Below are 19,108 nucleotides of genomic sequence, written 5' to 3'. Positions count from 1 at the left end.
AATAAGGCAGTTGGAGAAGAACAGAGATGTAAGGACAAATGCCATATCATGAACTTTGAGGACAGAGTTCCTTATCTGATGTTCACTGTAACCTTCAGTGACTCAAAAATAAGTTTTGAGTTTACTCTTGAAAAGACCTAAATTCAGCAACAGCTAATAAGTTGAAGACTGATGAAACTAAATCAATTCTATAGGGCATGGTATTAAGTGTTTTGGTAGATTCAAAAATGACTCTTAAGTCCATCCTGCCTTCAACTTCTGATCTTGGTAGAGATTACATGGGCACAATTAATTGTAACACAACATACAGTGTCAACAGGAGGGAGAAATTACTTCCAATAGAGAAATTTTGGAAGCTGTTTTGCAGACCCAATTTTAACTCTGCTTTGAAAACATAATTTGGGCATGTGCAAATTCATTACAGAATTGTTTCACTGGTGTCTTTCATGTACCAACACTATTTTAGCTGCTGGGGATGCAAAAATAAGTAAGATGTACTCTACTGCGCTTAGTCTTTGGGAATATGAGACACCTAAATCATTTACAATATAGCATTGTCCGTGTCTAACAGAAATTATGTTGAAATTGCCATTAGAATACAGAGAAGAAAATGATTAACTTTGCCTTCAGAAATCATTGCACGGGTAGAGTTTAACCTAAGGCTTCAAAGTCTAGTAGGAATATACCAGGTAGAGTCAACAAACTAAATAGAGGAAAGAGTATATTTGAAAATTTTTTTTAAGTTTATTCTTGAGAGAGAGGGAGGCACAGAATCTGAAGCAGGTTTTAAGCTCCATCCTGTCAGCACAGCCTGACACGAGGCTCTAACTCCCAAACTGCAAGTTCATAACCTGAGCCAAAGTCAGACATTCAACCGACTGAGCCACCCAGGCACCCCTAGGAAAGAGTATGTTTAAAATATGGGGTGCCTGGGTGGCTCGGTTAAGCGTCCAACTCTTGGTTTTCAGCTCAGATCATGATCTCACGGTTCATGAGTTCAAGCCTGCTTCAGGCTCTGTGCTAACAGCCTGACACCTGCTTGGGATTCTCTCTTTCCCTCTCTCTCTGCCCCCCTCCCCTGCTCGCTTGCTCTCTCTCTCTCTAAATAAACTTAAAAAAAAATGAAGCTATATGCATATTATATGCTAAAATTAATTACCAGTGGGTCAAGGTCTAAACATAAGAGCTAAAACAAAATATAAGGAAAAGTCTTCATGACATTGGATTTGGCATTGATTCCTTGGATATGAAATCAAAAGCACAGAGAATAAATGAAAAAATAGATAAATTGAACTTCATAAAAATGAAAACGTTTGTGCACAAAAGGATATTATCAAGAGGGCAAAAACGCACAAAATGGGAAGAAAAAGTATTTGCAGATCATGTACCTGGTAAGAGGTTAATATCCAGAATATATAAAGCGCTCCTGTAGCTCAACAACAAAAAACAACCCAGTTAAAACATGAGTAAAGGACTAAAATAGACATTTCTGTAAAGAAGATGTACCAATGGCTAATAAGCACATGAGAAGATGCTCTACATCACTAATCATTAAGAAGATACAAATCAAAATCACAAGGAGATACCATGTCACATGCATTTGGATGGTCAGTGTCAAAAAAATAAGTTGGCAAGGATATGTGGAATTTGGAACCCTTGTGCACTGTTGGAGTTATAAAATGGTGCAACTGCGTGGAAAACAAGTTATATCCAAAAGATTTGAGAGGAGGGCCTTGAAGAGATATGCTCATAGTGGCATTCACAATAGACAAAAGGTGGAAACAACCCAAATTTTCATCAGGATCAATGGATGAACAAAATGTGGTCTATACCTGCAATGGAATATTATTCAGCCTTGAAAAGGGGTGAAATTCTTTTCCATGCCACAGTATGGATGAACCTTGAAAACACTGTCCTAAGCAAAATAACAAATACAAAAGAACAAGAACATGATTGCACCAGTATGAAGAATCTGGAATGGTTAAATTCATAGAAACAAAGTAGGACACAGGTTAAGAAGGGCTAGGACCAGAAAAAAAAAAAACCCGGGGGGGGGGGGCTTGCTGTTTAATGGACTCAGAATTTCAGCTTAGGATGATGGAAAAGTTCTAAAAGTGTATAGTGGTAATGGTTGCACAGCATTGTAAATGTACTTAATACCACTGAATTGTGTACTAAAAAATAGAATAGTCAATTTTACATATACTTTATCACAATTTTTAAAAAATATATAGGAGATTGGGCTTGTTTTGAAAAATTGGAACCTATGGCAGCACTGAAGCCACATAGTTATGAAAATGAAGAAAGCATTTGATGTGTAAATTGTGAATTTATATTCCTGCTGGCACTTGTAGGCATTTGAGTTTATAATCCCTGGAATTAATAAATGTGAATATCTTATTTACTAGTTGATGAAATGTTGCTCAGAAAAAAAGGAAATAGTGATTTACATCTAGCCATTGGTATAAGCAGCAGATTCTGCTTAATGCTTAGATGGAATTAATTCATGTTACATATTTTGCTGTTTTTATTGTTACTTCCATTTATGTTGTAAGATCCTATAGAAATTAGATACAGCTTTTTAAAATGTTTTAGAAATTTTTCATTTATGGAAGTAGTTAATGATTGATAGTATTTATGTCTACTTTAATTTTCCTGTTCTTGGATGGGAATGATCTTTGATAATGTTGACATTTGGTACCTGCATTTATAAATTCAGGCATTTAAACAGTGGTTTTCAAAAATTTTAGTAGGGTAATTGTCTTTGACCTTAGACTCAAAGGGTAAAGGTCCCCTCGTATACATAAAGATGTTATAACTGATTTTGAGCTGTACTGTCCAGTATGATAGCCATCTGGCACACGTGGCTATTTAAATTTAAGTAAAGTTTAAAATTCTGTTGCTTGGTCACATGAGTTACATTTGTTACGTTTTAAGTACTCAGTAGCCAAATGTGGCAAGTTGGCTACCATATTGGACAATATGCTGGTAAAGAACATTTTCATTATTGCATTAAGTTCTACTGAACTGTAGTGCTTTAGAGGATGGACTTGAGTCACAATACCTATGTTCAAGTTCTGTTATTTACTGCTGTTGTAACCTGCAGCAAGTCACTTAACTTCTCAGTTTTCTTCTCCACAAAATGTGGATATTAGCAATATTAGGACCATGGAGTTGTTGTGGATTAAACTAATTGGGATATATAAAGTACTTAAAAATAGTATCTAGCCCATGCTGGTTGTTATTGGAACTCCCATTGTACTTGCTCAGAACTCATAGTCAGAAGAACACCTTATAAAAACCCCCAATTTACAAATTAAAAAAAAATTTTTTTAATGTGTTATTTTTTGAGAGAGATAAAAGAGTGTGAGCAGGGGAGAGGCAGAGAGAGGGAGACACAGAATCCAAAGCAGGCTTCAGACTCTCAGCTGTCAGCACAGAGCCCGATGTGGGGCTGGAACCCATCAGTCATGAGATCATAACCTGAGCCAGTTGGACCCTTAACTGACTAAGCCATCAGGCGCCCCTACAAATTATTACAACGTATCAAATTTGCATTTTATACTAAAAATATGAAACAGTCTATGGTTTGTATGGCTTATTTGAAAATACTTTGGTTTCCTTTAGCGAGTTGAAGAATTTCTCAGCAAAGATATCAGTTACCTTATTTCAAATAAAAAGGAAGCTAAATTTGCACAAACGTTGGGAAGAATTTCTCCTGTACCAAGTCCAGAATCTGCATATACTGCAGAAACCACCTCACCTCATCCCAGCCATGATGGAAGTTCTTTTAAATCTCCAGATTCAGTAAGTATCTTAACATTCACAAAGGCCATAGCTGGAGGATCTCATGATTTTCAAGAGACTGACAGTCGAGTTCACTTAGGTAGAATATCTACATTGTGTGTGGCTTTCCAGTCATTTTTTTTTTTTTAATGTTTATTTTTGAGAGAGAGATAGAGTACTAGTGGGGGAGGGACAGAGAGAGGGAGACAGAGCATCCGAAGCAGGCTACAAGCTCTCAGCACAGAGCCCCAACATAGGGCTTGAACCCACAAACTGCGAGATCATGACCTGAGCTGAAGTCAGTCGCCTAACCGACTGAGTCACCCAGGCACCCCAATAAAGTTACTGTCTTAAAGTATGGTGATTTTTCTCCTAATACTTATGCAATCATGCTCGGCCAAAATAATAGCTTTGCATTTGGGGATGACTTTTATTTTGAAGAGTAATTTACAACTAAAAGTAACAGTAGATCATTATTTAAAGAAGAAATGGAAACTTTTTGTTTGCTTCACAACCTTAGTAAGCAAACAAAGATTCTGTAGTCCAAATCCGGCCTGCCACTTGTTTTTTACAGCTTATGAGCATGGTTTTTATATCTTTAAATGCTTGGGCAAAAATCTAAAGAATATTTTGTGACAAATTTAAATTCAGATGTCATTGTACATAAAGTTTTATTGAAATACAACCAGTCCTGTTTGTTTACAAATTGAGTTTCCTATATAGGAAGTATTGGATAATTGGGGCAGATACTATACGGCCTGTAGAGCCTAAAACATGTACGATTTGGCCCTTTACAGAAAAAGTTTGCCAGTCTCTGTTTTAGTTATTTAGTTATCTCTAGTACTCTGTTGACAGTAAGTTTGAATTTATAGTCAAGGATAAATTGTGGAAGGAGAAAAAACAAATACAAAGAAGGGGAAAAAATTCCAGGAAGGCTCATGCATTTTTTCACTTTAATGCTTTTTTGCAGGAATGAGATTATATACTAGCGAATGGTTCCAAATGAACTGTTGCTCATAGCATTTCAATTGCATCTCCAGTATTTAAAATGTGAAATACCATGTAAAGACAACATATACAATTGATATTCTTAGATCTTCATTTGAATAGGGAATTAGAATCTAAACTTAGTTTTTAATTATAGACACTTTCAGAAGAATCTAGCTATTTTATTTTTAATGTTTAATAGAATTTACTACAAAACTAACCTATGGTCTCATTTAATTGTTTAGTTGCTCTATCAAGAAAAGAAGCAAACTTTAATAGATCTTATTCCCAAGACTCTAAGGAACTCACTTTTACTGTACATTTATTGTGTTGATAGTCTGTAATACTTGTACAGATACCTTTCATTTATTTTTGATATTTTATTATTAAAATTTATAAATTGTATCTATTTATTTTAGCTATTTTTAAATTTTTTCCCAATGAGGCATTATGTTACAATGTTTAACGTTTGATCTCTGGTCTTTTTATAGGTGTGTTTGAGCAGAGGAAAATTATTAGTTGAAAAAGCTATCAAGGACCATGTAAGTATGAAATTTAAAAACTGACAGTATTTATTCTGTTATTAAAAATTCAAGTGGAAACGGAGATGTTCCCCAAATCTTCCTTTCCTAATTTTAAGTAGGAAAAGCGTAAATATCAGCATGTATCTTGTTTTACAAAGAACAGAATCTACTTTTCATGAAGAAACATCTCCATCTTGTGGCCTTTTAAAATATTACTGCAGATGTAAGAAGCTTATGGCATTTTTGTATTTTTAAATGAAATTTCTTGAAACTGCTAATTGGAAGGCTACAGTGGGATTAATTGTGAAGTATATGGGAATATATTAAACAGGGTTGATTTTAGAAATCGCAAAATAAAAACTGGTGTACTCTTTGCCCTTGTAACTGTGTATGTTACTAAATACCCATCTCAGTGACATTAACCCTCAAATAATTTTTAAAATTTAGCTCATTTAAGTTAGTAATTTTCTAGAAAAACTATCAAACCTTTTTTATTTTACAGGATTTTATTCCTTCAAATAGTATATTATCAAATGCCTTATCATGGGGAGTAAAAATTCTTCATATTGATGGTAAGGATTTTATCAATTTTTTGACAATATTTGTTAAAAGTATTAATTTGTACCCCTTGGTTCCTAACTTTAGGTAGGGAGTATTCTGATAGCAAGAGGTCCTATAATGACCTATAATGATTTAGGTGAAAGAATTACCTAAATCTAGTAGTAAGAAAATAGCAGTGCTTAACTCTAAAGATGAAAATGCTAATCTTAAACTTTTTTTTTTTAATGAAGACATTAGATACTACATTGAACAAAAGAAAAAAGAATTATATTTATTCAAGAAATCAAGCACTTCTGTAAGAGATGTGGTATGTTATTTTCCTTAATTTTTAAACTAATCACAGTGATCAAGGTTGGTTTTTATTTATCTATAAATTATTCTTGCCAAGTAGAAAATATTACTTGCCAGCAAAGGTAAGCCTTTGTACTGTTTCCATTTTTCTGTTATTTGAATATGGTATTATGTATCATTTAACTTTAGGATTACTCCTGAGGTAAAAGTTGTTCCTGGGAGGCTGGCATAGTTGTATTTATTTTTGGTTGCTTCTTTGGCTGCTGTTGCTTTTTATTAGATACTCTTGTTCAGTTCTGAAGGAAAACATAATTAGCTTATTGCAGGAGAAGCTTCTAATATATATAATTTATTTCTTTGGTGAACATAAATAGGAAATGTGTTTACTTTTCAACTGCTCTAGATAGCATTATGACAAAATCTTGTTATGCACTGTAGCTTTCTGGCCTGAATTCACAATATTTGCTAATTGAGTGCATTAGGCATTGCAGTGTTAGACCTAATGTTTCCGTATCTTGTGTCTTCCCTTTTCAAAAACTAGCTTCCTCCTTAGAGCCTTTATACCAAATCAGGGCTTTTCCATCCTTTAACATAAGTATAATAAAACTTACCTCTTTTGATCTCTATCCTTCCCTAATAACCATCCAATCTTTTTATCATCTAAACTCAAATCTCCACTTTCATACTTCCCATTCACTCTTTAGCCTATGAAGTATAAAACTCCGGACTGATTTGCCAAATGGAGTTAACACTTTTTTTTTTTAATGTTTATTTATTTTTGAGAGAGAGACATACACAGAGCTGTTAGCACAGAGCCTGACGTGGGGTTTGAACCCACAAGGTGTGAGATCATGACTTGAGCTGAAGTCATACGCTGAACCAGCTGAGCCACCCAGGCACCCCTGGAGTTAACACTTTTTAAAAACAGTCATATTGGTTCTGTGAGCTTTTGTTCATCTCCTTTTTAGTTTACCTGTTTGCTTCTGGAACTTATCATCTCTCATTTTTCTCACAGTTCTCATACCAGTGTATTCTTTTGTGATCTGCTTTTTCTTCATCAATCCTTAAATGATTAAAATATAAAAGGAAAATTTTATAGAAGAGTATATGTATAAACACATGTAGACATAAATAGGCTGGCATGTTAGGGAAATTTTCTGAAATCAGATGCACCTTGATTTTTGTGTGGGAGAATGATAAATGATGAAGCAGGAAAAATTACGAAGTTCAGATAGGACCTTGCACATTGTATAAAGGAGTTAGAGTTTATTTGGAAAGGTTTGGAAAATTACTGAGATTATTAATAGGAGAGTAACCTAGTTGAATAGATATGAAAGGTCTGGTTGCCAGTAAAGTATGTTTGCTGGTAATAGTGACATTGGGACAGTGACTTTTAAACTCTTCTGAACACAGTTTTCAATAAGAAACATATTTTACATCATGAGTATTCTATATATGCATGTTATGTGTAAAGATACCTAAAGTCTTAATGAATTTTATATTTTTAATAAGTTTACATTTGTATAAGATAGGAACAACTTGCAGAAAGTAACAAATAGTTTACTTAATACTTAATGCTTTGAATGTCTTATTTACAAGTGATAAAACAAACCTCCAAATGGCTATTTCCAAATTTTAAAAAATTATGGGTGAATATACCTTAATTGAAATACGCTAAATAGCATTAAGCTACCTTTACTGTTCTTTACAGAGTTTTTGGATGGTATATAGAAACAAATACGAAAATGTAAACTCACAAGGACATTATGGTCTCTGAATACACAAATGTATTTCTGTCTACATGCAGTGTATTTAAGTACATATCTGAAACAAGTTTCATGAAATAGTATTTACCCTTAATGTGATTTATGCCAGTATTTCAATAGTATTGTATTTTCCTTTGTAAAAAATACTAGTCACAACTCTTAAGTTGATATTAATCTGCTAATAGGTCATGGTTCATAGTTTAAAAAGTATTCAGGGATATTTTGTTTACACTTACAACCCTCAGTATTCAACAGATATTCAGTCCTGTTATGGGCCCGGCACTAGGGGTTGTTGCCCTGGTGAAACACGAAAAACAATGAAAGTGTGATAAAAGAGCTGTGAAACAGATCTTTTCTCTCAAAACAAAAAGGAAAAGAATACCAAATTTATCTGTAGTCCAGGATGTATACTTGTCAGGGATTGATTGATTGATTGATTGATTGTATGTATGTAAGAAATTTTGTTTGTATATGAAGAAAATGTTTCTGGAAAATTTGGCTTCCCAAGTACTAAAGTTGAATGAATGCATTTTGCTCCACTATTTAAAGTGCTTGGAGTTTTTTTTCTTTTCTCGGTTTACTTGAAATTTTGGGGAGTGTGTGTGTGTGTGTGTGTGTGTGTGTGTGTGTGTACATGTACATATACACATACATATGTACATGAGGAATATTGGTCTTTTTCTGTTTTGATGTCTTTGGTTTTAGCATCAGGGTAATTCTCTCCTCAAATGCTGGGATGTATTTCCACTTTTATTTTCTAGATGGGTTTTTGTAGAGTCAGTTTTATTTATTAAATGTTTGGTAGGATTTACTAGTAAGGTTATCTAGGTCTGGAATTTTCTCTAGGTCTGGAATTTTCTTTTGAAAATCGCCAACTATGAATTCAATTTCTTTATTAGATAAAAGAAATTCAGGTTATTTCTTCTTGAGTGTATTTTGGTGTTTGGAATTTGTACTTCCTGTCTAAGCTGTCAAATTGATGGCAAAGGTGTTTGTAATATTCCCTAATTAAGCTTTTAATGTCTATGGAGTCTGAATGAGGTTTCGTCTTTCATTCCTGAGATCATTATTACATTTTTTCTTCATCAGGATAGAGTTTTATCAATTTTATTAATCTTTTCAAAGAACTAGCTTTGCTGTAAGTTTTTTTGAGCCCTGCTTTACTGCATTCCCACGCAATTTATATAGAGCTTTATATACATATATATGTGGGTGTGTGCGTATGTGTATATATGTTTATGATATGCATCAAATATGTATAATATATATGGTATTTATGGATATAGTATACATACAGACACTGTTTTGGAGCAGCTGTAGGTTCATAGTAAATTTGAGTAGTAGGCAGATATTCCCACATACCCCTTGCCTCTCAGTATACACACAGCCTCCCCCGCTATCAACATCCTGCACTACAGTGGTACATTGATTATAAATTGATGAATCTTTATTGATAAGTCATCATCACTTAAAGTCCATAGTTTATGTTAGGGTTCATTCACTCTTGATGTACATTCTGTAGGTTTGCACAAATGAATAGTGACATGTATCTTCCATCACAGTATCATACAGAGTAGTTTCTCTAAAAATGCTCCATCTATTCATCTCTCTCTCCCTCCTCGTAACTACTGATCCTTTTTCCATAGTTTGGCTTTTTCCAGAATGTCATATTTGGTATCATATAGTATGTAGCCTTTTCAGATTGGCTTCTTCAGTTAGTGATAGGCTTTTAAAGTTTCTCCATGTCTTTTCATGACTTGATAGCTTTTTTATTTTAATTGCTGAATAATTCCATTGCCTGGATTTGCAACTTTACTCATTCACCTTCTGAAAGACATCTTGGTTGCCATGTGCAGGGTTTTGTTTGGACCTTAGTTTTCAACTCATTTGGATAAATACCAAGGAGTATAATTGCTGGATTAGATGGTAAGAGTATGTTGAATTTGGTAAGAAGCTGCCAAACTGTCTTCCAAAAGGATTCTATTTTACATTTCCACTAGCAATGAATGATTGCTGTTTTAAATCTTTTATGGTCAAAACACCCACTTTGTGTGATTTCAATTCTTTCAAGTTTGTCAAGGCTTGTATCATTGTCCAGAATATAGTCTCTTAATGCAAGTTCCATGTACACTTAAAAAGTGTATATTCTGCAATTAATAGATGGAATGTTCTTTTTTTTTTTTTTTTTTAAGTTTATTTATTTTGTGAGGGGCAGAGGCAGAGCAACTAGAGGAGGGGCAGAGAGGAGACAGAATCCCAAGCAGTATCTGTGCTGTCAGTGCAGAGCCTGACATGGGGCTCAAACCTACAAACTGGCTCAGACCTCCAGACCATGAGATCATGACCTGAGCTGAAACCAAGAGTTGATGCTTAACCAGCTGAGCCACACAGGCCACCCCAATAGGTGGAATATTCTTTAGATGTCAAATAGGTCAAATTGTATAGGTTTTCTGTATCCATACTGATTTTTTGTCTTATTCTAGCCATTACTGAAAGTGAGAGGAGTACCGAAGTTGCCAAGTATAATGTGAATTTGTGTATTTTTCCTTCCAGTTATGTCACAATTTTTGACTCATGTATTTTGAGTCTTCTTAGATGTATACACGTATATTATTCTTATGTTTTCTTTGTGAATTAATCTTATCATATGTCCCTCTGTCCCTATTAGTAAGTAACCTTATTGTCATATAATGTCCCTGTGTCTCTGTTAGTATTTCATGTTCTGAAGTCTCTGTGTCTGAAACACTATTGCCACTTTTTTCCTTTTTTTATTACTATTAATTTTTTTTAACATTTATTTTAGAGCGAGAAGGAGACAGTAAGAGCAGGGGAGGGACAGTGAGAGGGAGGCACAGAATCCGAAGCAGGCTGCAGGCTCTGAACTGTCAGCAAGAGCTTGATGTGGAGCTCTATCCCATGATCCGCAAGATCATGACCTGAGCAGAAGTCAGACACTTAACTGAGCTACCCAGGTGTCTCCAGCTTCCTTTTGATTAGTGTTTGCATGCTCTTTTTTATTCCCTCTCCATTTACATATCTGTGTGTTTTTTAAATGCGTTTCTAATAGATATTTGGAACTTGTCTTTTTATTAAATCTGCCAATGTCTGTCTTTTAATTGGCATGTTTTTAATGATTTCTACTTAGTAATTATCAGTATTGTTTAATTTAGGCCTAGTAAGTATACTAATGTTTTTCTCTTGGTGTTCTCTGTATTTTATTTCTCTGTTTCTCTATTTTCTGCTGCCTTTCAGATTGTTGGAAAATTTATCTCTTGGCTTTTTGACCATATCCATTTTTTTGTTTTTGTTTTTGTTTTGTTTTTAGTTGTTGCTTAGGATTTAAACTATACCTATGTAACTTTTCATAGTCTATTTAAAGTTAGCATTTTACCCTTCAAATAAAATGTAGAAGGCTTAAGACTTTTTGAACCCTTTTATCCTCCCAAACCAATTTTTGTGGTATATTTTGTTAGATTTGCATTTTTTGAAAAACCCACCAGTTTTACCCTTTTAGCTCGAAAAAGTCATATAGAGGAGAGTGTGAGAATGTTTTTATTTTGCTTTCATTCCTGTAAGATCTTTTCACTGGATAAAGAACTATGAATTAATTTTTTTTTTTTTTTTTTTTTTTAATTTCAGGGGCACCTGCGTGGCTCAGTTGGTTAAGCATCCTACTCTTGATCTCAGCTCAGGTTGTGATCTCACAGTTTGGTTTGTGAGATAAGCCCCGCTTTGGCTCTGCATTGGCAGTGTAGAGCCTGCTTGAAATTCTCTCTCTGCCCTTCCCCTACTTGTGTGCAATTGTGCACATGATCTCTCTCTCAAAATAAATAAACTTAAAAAAATAAATAAATAAAAATTCTTTATTTAGCACTTTTATTTTTTTTTTTAACGTTTATTTATTTTTGAGACAGAGACAGAGCATGAACGGGGGAGGGGCAGAGAGAGAGGGAGACACAGAATCGGAAGCAGGCTCCAGGCTCTGAGCCATCATCCCAGAGCCCGACGTGGGGCTCAAACTCACGGACCGCGGGATCATGACCTGAGCTGAAGTCGGATGCTTAACCGACTGAGCCACCCAGGCGCCCCTTTATTTTAGTACTTTTACAGGTGTTCTACAACTATCTTGCTTCCACGGATTTTGATGAAAAATCTGGATTGTTGTTGTTTTCTTATATATAATGATCATTTTTCTCTATGTGCTTCCAAAATTTTTAATTTATCTTTGGTTTTCAACAGTTTGTGTTATGCCTCAGCATGGTTTACTTTGAGATGATTCTGTTTGTTGTTCACTAAGCTTCTGAAATCTATAAACTTAATGTTTGGGAAGTTTGAGCTATTTTGTTAAACTTGTTTTTCTTCATTCTGTTTCTTCTATTTCTGCATCTCCAGTAACACTAATTTTAGACCTTTTTTTGTTAATTATAGTAGAATACAAACAAGGTGCTTATTGGGTCCCTGAGGGACTGTTCATTCCCCCGCCCACCTTTTTTTCCCTCTGTTCTTCTAAGTAAAGATTTTTATTGATGTCTTCCAATTCTCTGACACTTCAGTGGATCATCTGTGTTTTTAAGCCCATCCAATTAATTCCAAATCATGTATTTTTCACTTCTACATTTGATTATTTTTAAATAGTTTGTCTTTTTGCAGAGAACTTGTATTTTCCCATTCATTTGAACTGTGTTTACCCTTAAAGTCTTTCTCTGATAATTTTTACATTGGGAACATCTTGGGGTTGGCATCTGATTGTCTTTTTCCCTCAAGAATTGATCATGTTTTTACTGATACTTAATATGTTAAATAATTTTTGATTTATATTAAATATTGCAAATTTATGTTGTATAGACTTCCAGAGCTATTACAGTACTCTGGAGAATGCTGATTTTGTTGCTGTCGTGATTGGGGGTTTTGTGTGTGTGATTGTTTTAGCAAACATTTGTCAAGTTTTGTTCAAACTATCAGTTCTGTCTCAATTTCTGTACATAGCACTTCCAGTCTCCGTTTTGGTTTTCAAAGATTTGTATGCAGCTGTTTGTTCTGCACATGTATCACTTATAGGTTAGTTAAAGGCTTGGTCAGTGTTTAAATCTTAGTTCTATTTTCAAAGCCTTGAAGTTAAGCCTAACACCTATTTTGGGTATATATAGGTAATTAGGGATCCCTTTCTCCAACTTGCTACTTTCTGCAGTCTACCCTTCACTCTCCAGCCTACAATGGCCCTTTCCCTTGTTCTTATGTTTAGAACGTCAGGATTTCTCAATTTTAGTTGCCTATGGCACCTACAACTACAGTTTGATAACTGGAATCCACCCTGAGGTAGAACTGTGGGAGAAAAGGAAAAAATAGTCCATGGATTTCCTTTGTACTCTTGGGACTACAGGAAATATGTGGTTTATATAGAAGTTTTAGCCACTGGCTCCACTAATTGCTGCCAACTCTGTGATTAGAGGTTACATTGTGAGATAAAGGGGAGGATGGGAAGTGTAGTCCCTTAAAGGTAGCCTAAGTTTTGGATTCTTTCTACAGTACGTCTGCTTTTATTTACTTTTCTGTTCTCCTGTAGTTGCTTATTGTATTTTATCCAGAGTTTTACTTGTAATCAGGGGGATTGATTAACCATATTGAACATATTCCACCTTGACAGGAATTGACAGACTGTAATATTTCAATAATTCCTTTGTTCATTCTATCACAAATGTTTTGTTGAGTAAAGGCATAAAAATAACTTACAATGACTTTTCATTAACTGTACCTTTTCCTCATTGGTTGATTTCTTTCTGTGAAGAGAAAAACAATTATAGCTAGAATGCAAGGTATTTTGGGGGTGCATTATAAAAGTGAGCTTGTATTATGTTCACTGTTTCATGTCTTTGGTTGAGTTGATTTTTAAAAGCAAGCTTCTCTCCCCCCCCCCCCCAAAACTACAGTAATCACCCTTTTTTATTTAATACTTTCCCTGTATGATGGTCTTCAGGATGAAAAGAGCCATTGCAGTTGCCATTGTCACAGTACTTTCAAATCTAGTGTTTTCACTTTTTTTCTTTTTTTTTCTTTTTAGGGGAAAAGAGTAGGTATTGGTACACAGAAAGCAAGAAGTAAGTATTTTGATATCCTTAAGTGTGTTGGATTTGCCTTTAGAAAATAGAACGTATAAAACTCCTCTGAAAAATCATGTAAACAACACTTCAGGGAACTCGTTCAGTAGGTCTTAGCCTTTTTTAGAATATGGACACCTATGGTAGTCTGGTGAAACTTATGGACTCCTTTTCAGAATAATGTTTTTAAAAACATTTGAAAAATTATTAGATTACTGAGAAAGTAAATGAAATTCAGTTGTCAGAATATTTTGAGTTATGAAATCATGATATACTTGATTTTTTTTACACATTAAAAATGAGTTCTAGCAGTGATTCTAATTGCTATTGTAATTTTGCAGTGGTAAGCTATCAGTGGTGCTTTCGAATATCTGTAATAACTAATATGAAAGTATTTCTTTTATTCAGTATCAGAATTACAGGCACTGCTAATACCACTGTGATCCTGTTCCTTATATGCATAACTGGAGGAAATGTTAAATTTTGGTTAGAGATCAGTGAAAATAAAAGTTGAAATTTTTTCCTGTTTTAGCTCATTATTCTCCTGAATTCTATTCATAGATCTTTTGGGGGATCCCTTCAGTTTAAGAATCTCAGGATATAGACAGAACTTCTGGTATTTTGGAAATGGGCTGGTATTGTAAAATATCTCACCTGAGGCTTAAAACTTTGAGTTGAAATGAAATGGATAATGGATATAGATGGTCCTCAATTTACAATGGTTTGGCTTATAATTTTCCATCTTTACAATGTTACAAAAGTAATACACATTCAGTAGACCTCGTACTTCACATTTTGAATACTGACCTTTTCCCGGGCTGGCAGTATGCCATACAATACTCCTAACGGGAAACGGCAGGGAGCTGCAGCTCCCATTCATTTACGTGGTCGTAAGGGTAAACAACCAGTATGCTTAAAACCATTCTGTTTTTCACTTTCAGTATAGTTTTCAATAAATTACATCAGATAGTCAGCATTTTATTATAAAATTGGGCTTTGGGTTAGATGATTTTGTCCAACTATAAGCTAATGTAAGTGTTCTGAGCATGCTTTAAGTTAGGCTAGGGCTAAGCTATGATGTTTGATAGGTTAGGTGCATTTTCATCTTAAAATATTTTCAACTTAAAATGGGTTTATTGAGGTGTATCCTGATTGTAAATTGAGGACATGTACATAGTTGGGTGGGATTTTTAGCCAGAGTATTTTTTTTGATTTCTTGGATTTATACATATCTAATAATAATGTTTTGTTTGTTCTCAAGCAGGTAGACTTAAAAAACCTTTTGTAAAGGTGGAGGATATGAGCCAGTAAGTATCTAAGTTCAGTTAAAAGAAAAAAAATCTAATTAATTAAGCTATCTCCACTAATATTATTAGGTCTCTTTGTTAGAGTTATACTAATAGGTGCACAAGTTGGAGAAAGTAGTGTTAATTAATTTTTGCTCAAAAATTAAGCAATTTTTAGCTTAATTTAGTTTCAGTATGTTGTAGATGATAATTCCTTGAAATATTTGGTTTAGAGCAGTCATGAAACCAGCTCATTTTTTTAATACTTCAAATAATGATTTGCTAGCTAAATGCAGTACCTAATGATTTAGAAATACTGTTTAAAAAATTTTTTTTTTTAACGTTTATTTATTTTTGAGACAGAGAGACAGAGCATGAACAGGGGAGGGGCAAGAGAGAGAGGGAGACACAGAATCTGAAACAGGCTCCAGGCTCTGAGCTGTCAGCATAGAGCCCGACGCGGGGCTCGAACTCACGGACCGTGAGATCATGACCTGAGCTGAAGTCGGACGCTTAACCGACCAAGCCACCCAGGCGCCCCTAGAAATACTGTTTAAAGATTGCTTCTACTTTGTGAAAAAGAAATTATTAGGTAATATTTGGAAGTACAAAATCTGAGAATAACCTTTAGTAGTTTTCTTGAACTCATTCTGAAGTTTCAAAGAGTAATCTTAATGAAGACTATATACAAGGAAATTAATTTGACATGAGAATTAGATAACTTTTTCTTAACCTTCTAGTTACTCCTTTAGACATGTGTGGTTAATTTTGGGTACTCATTGAGGTGACAAAGATGTGTTGAGTGCTTCTTTTTATGAAACGTATTACTATGAGGAAAAAAAATGCAATTCAAAGTTAGGCCTAGAGAAGGCACCAGTATATGGAAAGATATCCCAAGTTCATAGATTGGAATACCTCAGACTGCCAACATGTCAGTACTGCCCAAAGCGATCTACAGATTCAGTGCAACCCCTGTCAAAATCCCAATGACGTTTTTTGCAGAAAGTGAGAAATACATCCTAAAATTCATACCAAATGGCAAGGGACCACAAACACCCAAAGCAATCTTGATAGAACAAAATTGAAGATCTAGACTTCATGATTTTGGAATTTATTAAAAGCTACAGTAATCAGAACAACTTGTTATCGACATAAAGACAGATGTGTAAACCAATGGAAAAGAATAAAGAGCTAAGAAGTAAACTCTTTACATGTGTGGGCAAATGGTTGCCAGCATTATTCAGTGGGGAAAGGACAGTCTTTAGCAAATAGTAGTGGGGAAACTACATATGCACATGCAGAAGAATGAAGTTGGACTATTAATTTATACCATACATAAAATTAACTCAAAATAGATCAAAGACTTATAACTATAAAACTCTTGGAAGAAAACAAGGGGAAAGCTTTATGACACTGGATTTTGCAATGATTTCTTGAATATGATACCAAAAGTACAAGCAACAAAAGATAAAATAAATTGGATTAGATCAAAATTATAAATTCCTGTGCACAGCAGTGAAAAGGCAAACCATGGAATGGGAGAAGATATTTTTAAATCCTTTATCTAATATAGTGTAATATGGGGGGGTCGGGGTGGAGCTTGGGAAGATAGTGGAGGAGGATCCTCAACCTATTCCATGTTTACAACTAGTTAGCACTTGCATCTGAATGAATAAACCAGAGAACCATCTGAAGACTGGCAGAACAAACTTCACAACTAGATGTGGAGAATAAGCCACATCTGAAAGATTAGAAAGGGCAGAAATGGTGATTGGGAGCTGCAGGCCCTGGCTTGGAGAGGTGAAAGCACCAGGCAGCCCACAAGGGGAGGATGAATCCCTATAATGTCTGGCTTTGAAAACCAGAACAGCTGAGTTCCCTGATTTTGTATAACCAGCAGGACTTGGATCTTAGAGATTTTAAAAGTCAGCTGACTTACTAGTGAGTTGGAAGGGCATGTGATAGCTAGGTTCCTGCCCTTAAAGAGACAGCAGCCTGCGAAGAGGCAACATAGAAACTATAGTTTGCATAATGCCTGGGGCAAACAGGAGGAGCATTCGGTGATGTATGGAATTGTTGAATCACTATATTATACACCTGAAACTGATGTAATAACTATTTTAACTGTACTGGAATTAAAAACTTAATTTAAAAAATGTAATATTAGGGGCGCCTGGGTGGCACAGTCGGTTAAGCGTCCGACTTCAACCAGGTCACGATCTCGCGGTCCGTGAGTTCGAGCCCCGCGTCGGGCTCTGGGCTGATGGCTCAGAGCCTGGAGCCTGTTTCCGATTCTGTGTCTCCCTCTCTCTCTGCCCCTCCCCCATTCATGCTCTGTCTGTCTCTGTCCCAAAAATAAATTAAAAAACTTTGAAAAAAAAAATTAAAAAAAAATGTAATATTAAAAAGCCAACAGAAAATCAAATTATCAGATTTTAAAAATGGCACAGGACTTGATGTTTCTCCAAACAAATTGCCAACAAATACATGGAAAGATGTTCAACATCACTAATTACCAGAGAAATGCAAATCAAAACCACTATGAGATATCTATCACCGCACACCATTAGGATGGCTGTTATTAAAAACAAAACCAGAATAATAGGTATTGGCAAGGATGTGGAGGAATTGGAACCCTTGTGCACTGGTGGTGGGATTGTAAAATAGTGTGACCACTATGGAAAACAGTATGGAGGTTCTTCATAAAATTGCAACTATGATATGATCTAGGAGTTTCACTTCTGGGTATATATCCAAAGGAGTTAAGCAAGACTTGCACATTCCATGTTGGTGGTAGTACTGTTCATAGTAGCCCAGCAGCAGAAGCAATCCATATATCCATCAACCAATGAGTGGATGATATGGTATATACATAAAATGGTTATTATTCAACCTTAAAAAGGAATTAGTTTTTGACACATGGATGAACCTTGAGGACATTACGCTAAGTGAAATAAGTGGAAAAATACTACATGATTCCATTTAATGAGATGTGTCAAGGGTTGGTGGGGAAGGGAGAATGAGTTACTGTTTAATGGTAGAGAATTGCTGTTTTTAAAGATGAAAAGAGTTCTAGAGATGGACAGTGTTAATGGTTGGAAAACACTGTAAATGTACTTAATGCAGCTGAATTGTACATTTAAAAATGGGTAAAATAGGGGCACCTGGCTGGCTCAGTCAGTAGAGCCTGTGACTTTTGATGTCGCTCATGAGTTTGAGCCCCATGCTGTACATAGAGATTACTTTTTAAAAAAATGGTTAAGATAGTAAGTTTTGTGTTATTTTACCATATTCTTTTTAAAATGTTTGTTTTTAAGAAAAGAATTAGGTCTAGGAATGGGGAAGGAAAGCCTAACTGATTTCTGTTATTTCAGATTCTAGATGAATTCCATGTTTTTGAAATAGAAGACTTCAGTTGTGTTTTTTTTCACCCTAAAGAATTTCATGTATTTGTCTTTTTACTTTTTTAGACTTTATAGACCATTTTATCTTCAGCTGACCAATATGCCTTTTATAAATTATTCTATTCAGAAGCCCTCCAGTCCATTTGATGTAGATAAGCCATCTAGCATCCAGAAGCAAACGCAGGTTAAACTAAGGTTAGTTTAACCTTTAAGTGATTTTTTTTGTTTTAAGCAAATATTTAAAATAATTCATTTAGCCATGGTGGTGTGTGTGTGTGTGTGTGTGTGTGTGTGTGTGTGTGTGTGTGTTTATGTTTGATCACTGTTACGGTTTTACCCCTTGTGTATTTTTAATGGCTCTCTGCTAGATTAGAAGTCTGAATCTCTTCTAAGTCAGATTTAGACAGA

At 34.8% G+C, this 19,108-nt stretch overlaps 1 protein-coding gene across 3 annotated transcripts in view; it reads left to right on the top strand.

Annotated features, from left to right (window-relative positions):
• The window catches only part of DBF4 (DBF4-CDC7 kinase regulatory subunit), a 30,502-nt gene that overhangs the window by 4,197 nt on the left and 7,197 nt on the right, over positions 1-19,108 (top strand). Inside the window, exons 3-9 of one of the 3 annotated variants that reach the window (XM_040472755.1) lie at positions 3,628-3,807; positions 5,265-5,315; positions 5,800-5,869; positions 6,089-6,165; positions 13,974-14,010; positions 15,275-15,317; positions 18,767-18,895. In XM_040472755.1, the coding sequence (XP_040328689.1) occupies positions 3,628-3,807; positions 5,265-5,315; positions 5,800-5,869; positions 6,089-6,165; positions 13,974-14,010; positions 15,275-15,317; positions 18,767-18,895 (587 nt within the window). Of the gene's footprint in view, positions 1-3,627; positions 3,808-4,981; positions 5,090-5,264; positions 5,316-5,799; positions 5,870-6,088; positions 6,166-13,973; positions 14,011-15,271; positions 15,318-18,766; positions 18,896-19,108 lie in introns of those variants that run through there. The other 2 variants (XM_040472754.1, XM_040472756.1) reach the window with 2 other exon arrangements.

The sequence above is a fragment of the Herpailurus yagouaroundi genome, unplaced genomic scaffold (assembly GCF_014898765.1).
Source record: "Herpailurus yagouaroundi ecotype Mexico unplaced genomic scaffold, PumYag 100, whole genome shotgun sequence".
NCBI classification, from domain to species: domain Eukaryota; kingdom Metazoa; phylum Chordata; class Mammalia; order Carnivora; family Felidae; genus Herpailurus; species Herpailurus yagouaroundi.
The sequence above is the reverse complement of the archived record's forward strand: the minus strand, read 5'-3'. Positions and strand labels throughout refer to the sequence as shown.